The sequence below is a fragment of the Microcebus murinus genome, chromosome 4 (genome assembly GCF_040939455.1).
Source record: "Microcebus murinus isolate Inina chromosome 4, M.murinus_Inina_mat1.0, whole genome shotgun sequence".
Classification (NCBI taxonomy): Eukaryota; Metazoa; Chordata; class Mammalia; order Primates; family Cheirogaleidae; genus Microcebus; species Microcebus murinus.
This window is the reverse complement of record NC_134107.1, coordinates 53,567,186-53,570,358: the sequence shown is the minus strand read 5'-3', so window position 1 is coordinate 53,570,358 and position 3,173 is coordinate 53,567,186. Positions and strand designations below refer to the sequence as shown.

Here is a 3,173-nt window from a genome sequence, read left to right as displayed (position 1 = left end):
TTGTTATACTCAGGCCCTAGAGAATTCAGGAGTTCTCCTCATTCCAGCAAAATAAATCAATTATTATGACCTGACAGAGAAATTCACAGGACAGTTAGAGACAACGCTTCTTGTTCTCCTCTAAGGAGCCATGTCACTATGCCAGAACCAGAGGCCAGGAACACAGACCAGAATTTTATGGGTCCACAAAACTCATTCCCAGCAGGTAAACTGTCTACAAGAAGAATGACTCCAGCAATGTTATTATTTGGTTCCACTTTGTAATTTCCTCTCAGAATGTGCCCAGTCATCACTAGTTATCAAGCTTACCTCAGGATAAGCTGATTTTGAAAATGGACACAGTGTAAGGCTTTAGAAATATAACAACTATAACTTATTGTAGAGAACAGCTTGTGGAAAGAAATGAATAAAATTTGAAAGGATTTTAAGCAGATTAAGTATATTTTCGTGTAAATTAGGTTATCCTAATTATAAACTTATTTTATTAAAGAAAACTCCCCACGAACCACTTATTTACTACTTGATCTGAAAATCTAGTCCCAAATATACTAAAAATTTTCACACTGGCTAATGACGCATGAACAGATACATTTTAATAACAGACACTCGATTTCATTTTACTATGTCATTTATGGGACATTACTGTAAAAATTCCTACAAAATTAAAGACATCACTAAGAAAATATTTTTTTTTCAAGCTGTGTCTTCAGAGCCCCCTTGATCTCCTTGTTTCTGATACTGTAGATGAGGGGGTTCAACATGGGGATCACCACCATGTAGAACACAGACACCACCTTGTTCTGGTCAGTTGAATAGCTGGACTTGGGCATCACATAAATGAATGTAATGGTTCCAAAGAACAGAGTGACCACAGTGAGGTGGGAGGTGCAGGTGGAGAAGGCCTTGTGGCGCCCCTCGGTGGAGCGCATCTTCAGGATGGTGATGAGGATGTAGATGTAGGAGATGGCTATGACAAGCACAGTGACCACAATGATGGAGCCAGCAGTAAATGAGGGAACAGCTGCAGGGACACTGGTATCAAAACAGGAGAGTTCAATTAAGGGAGCAAAATCACAGAAAAAATGATTGACTTGATTTAGGCCACAGAAAGATAAAGAAAGAAAGGAAAAGGTAAAGGAGCAAGCGTTAAGAAAACTTCCTGTGTAAGCCACTACAAGTAACTGGACACAGACCTGAGTGGACATTTTGGTTGAATAAAGCAGTGGGTTGCAGATTGCCACAAACCGGTCATATGCCATGACAGCCAGAAGGAAGCATTCAGATGTTCCGAAAAAAACCCCTGAAAAAAGCTGGATGGTGCATCCAAGGTAGGAGATTGTACTTCTCTCCACCAGGAAGTTCACAAGCATGTTGGGTGTGACAGAAGATGAATAGCCTATGTCAGCAGAAGCCAAGTGGCTCAGAAAAAAATACATAGGATGATGGAGCTGGGAGGAGATTCTGATGAGAATGATTGTGCTGAGGTTGCCAGATATGGTCACCAGGTAAATGCACAGGATGATCATGAAGAGGACAATGCGAAGGACTGGATCATCTGTTAAGCGCAACAGAATGAACTCTCTCACAGCAGTGTGGTTCATATCTACCTGGTAATCCATGAGACAGTGTAGCAGCTGCCAAGATGAACCTGTGACGAGAATGGTACAGTTTTTATAAATTTTTGTTTTCCTTTTTATTAGTACACATGGGAAGATATTCAAGTACCAGTACATTTTTACCTAAAACTGTGAATCTGTCTGTGGTTTGAAAATTATTTTTATCATAACACCAGAAATACTTCCTTCAAATAATGTCCTTTTCTTGTCATATTGTTTCCAAAAAGGCAGTTAAAGTTACTTTAAATTCAAACTATAAAAAATATAACAGATGTGAATAACAATAAAAGATTGATGAGTATATCAAAAAAAGAAAAATATACATATAGAGTTTTTAAATGAAGACTTAAGTAATAGCTAACATTTTTTACATGCTTACTAAATGTTAAGCATAGGGCTAAGAAATTTGTATCCATAGTCTGGTTCGATTTCCATAAAATAATATTAGTTTTATTATTATTTTATAGATAACATAAACTGAGTGTGAAAGATGTTATGTAACTTGTATAAGGTACAGAGCAAGTAGTAGAATCAGAACATAAAACTCAGGAAGTCTCACTGCTTATTCCTTTAGTAAATACACAACAAGTAAAGTTAAATAATACCATGAAGTCCAACACACCTGACACCAAGTGGATTACAGTTTATCTTTTTTGCCTTCAGGCATCTAACTTGTAAAACAGGCACTTGGTTAGTAACATATTTCACAATATCTATCAGTTAAATAACAGCATTTGTAAAAAGGAAGAAATACACGGTTTTCGACTCTTATTACCAGAAAGGAAATTCGAATTACTATTTTGATTGATGTCACTTATTGTAAATTCATTAAATATCTTTAAAATATTTATAATTAAGTATATTATTCTTTTATTTTTAAGTAGCTTGAAATATGAATGTAATCAGTATGTAAAAACATGATTAATATTCAGAACATAATTAAAATATATTTATTCGAATAAATCACATAACTACCTACTGTAACAATGTTTTCCAATTGAGATTTTGCAGAATGAACCATATTATTTTCAACATAACATATAGCTGAATAAAGTATAGCCTAGAACTTAAGAAGGATCATCCAGCTAGTGGCCAGGTTGACCCTTATCTCCAAGTTTTCTGACTTTATGTCTCAAGCTGTGTCTAATATGTTGCTGCTTTGAGCTAAAAGCATTTCAGTCGGTAAGCAAAGCAAGCCTTTATGCAAATAGTTACATCACATTTACATTTTTAAATCTTTAATTAAAATCTTTATAATATCTGTAAGTACCCAAGTGTCTCAAGGATAGTGAGTTTATTAACATTATTGCAGAGTGCCCAGTTTGAATAGTGTTGAAACACCATGTGAGTTTCTGTCCTGTGGGTAAATAAATAGGGGATCCTGGTGACTTGGATTATGCCTGTTTATTCGCATGTAACTGACGGTGGAAACAGAGCAATTCAGCCAAAGTTGTTCAGTAGCTGATTGCTTGATCACATCTGCCCTGTTTCTGCACTATGGCTTGTGAGTACAGATATAAAGTGTTCTCAAAGGGCAAATGAAAATCAATACATCAG

The 3,173-nt window shown here is 35.8% G+C and overlaps 1 protein-coding gene across 1 annotated transcript; it reads right to left on the bottom strand.

Annotated features, from left to right (window-relative positions):
* Positions 1–674: 674 nt before the first annotated feature.
* LOC105859910 (olfactory receptor 5P76-like) lies at positions 675–1,619 on the bottom strand. Its single transcript, XM_012744159.3, has one exon. The coding sequence runs from the start codon at positions 1,617–1,619 to the stop codon at positions 675–677; it is 945 nt and encodes a 314-aa protein (XP_012599613.2).
* Positions 1,620–3,173: the final 1,554 nt, after the last annotated feature.

What these genes read in the sequence shown, in the direction of transcription:
- LOC105859910 (XM_012744159.3), bottom strand. Translation starts at nt 1,619, where the DNA reads ATGGATTACCAGGTAGATATGAACCACACTGCTGTGAGAGAGTTCATT.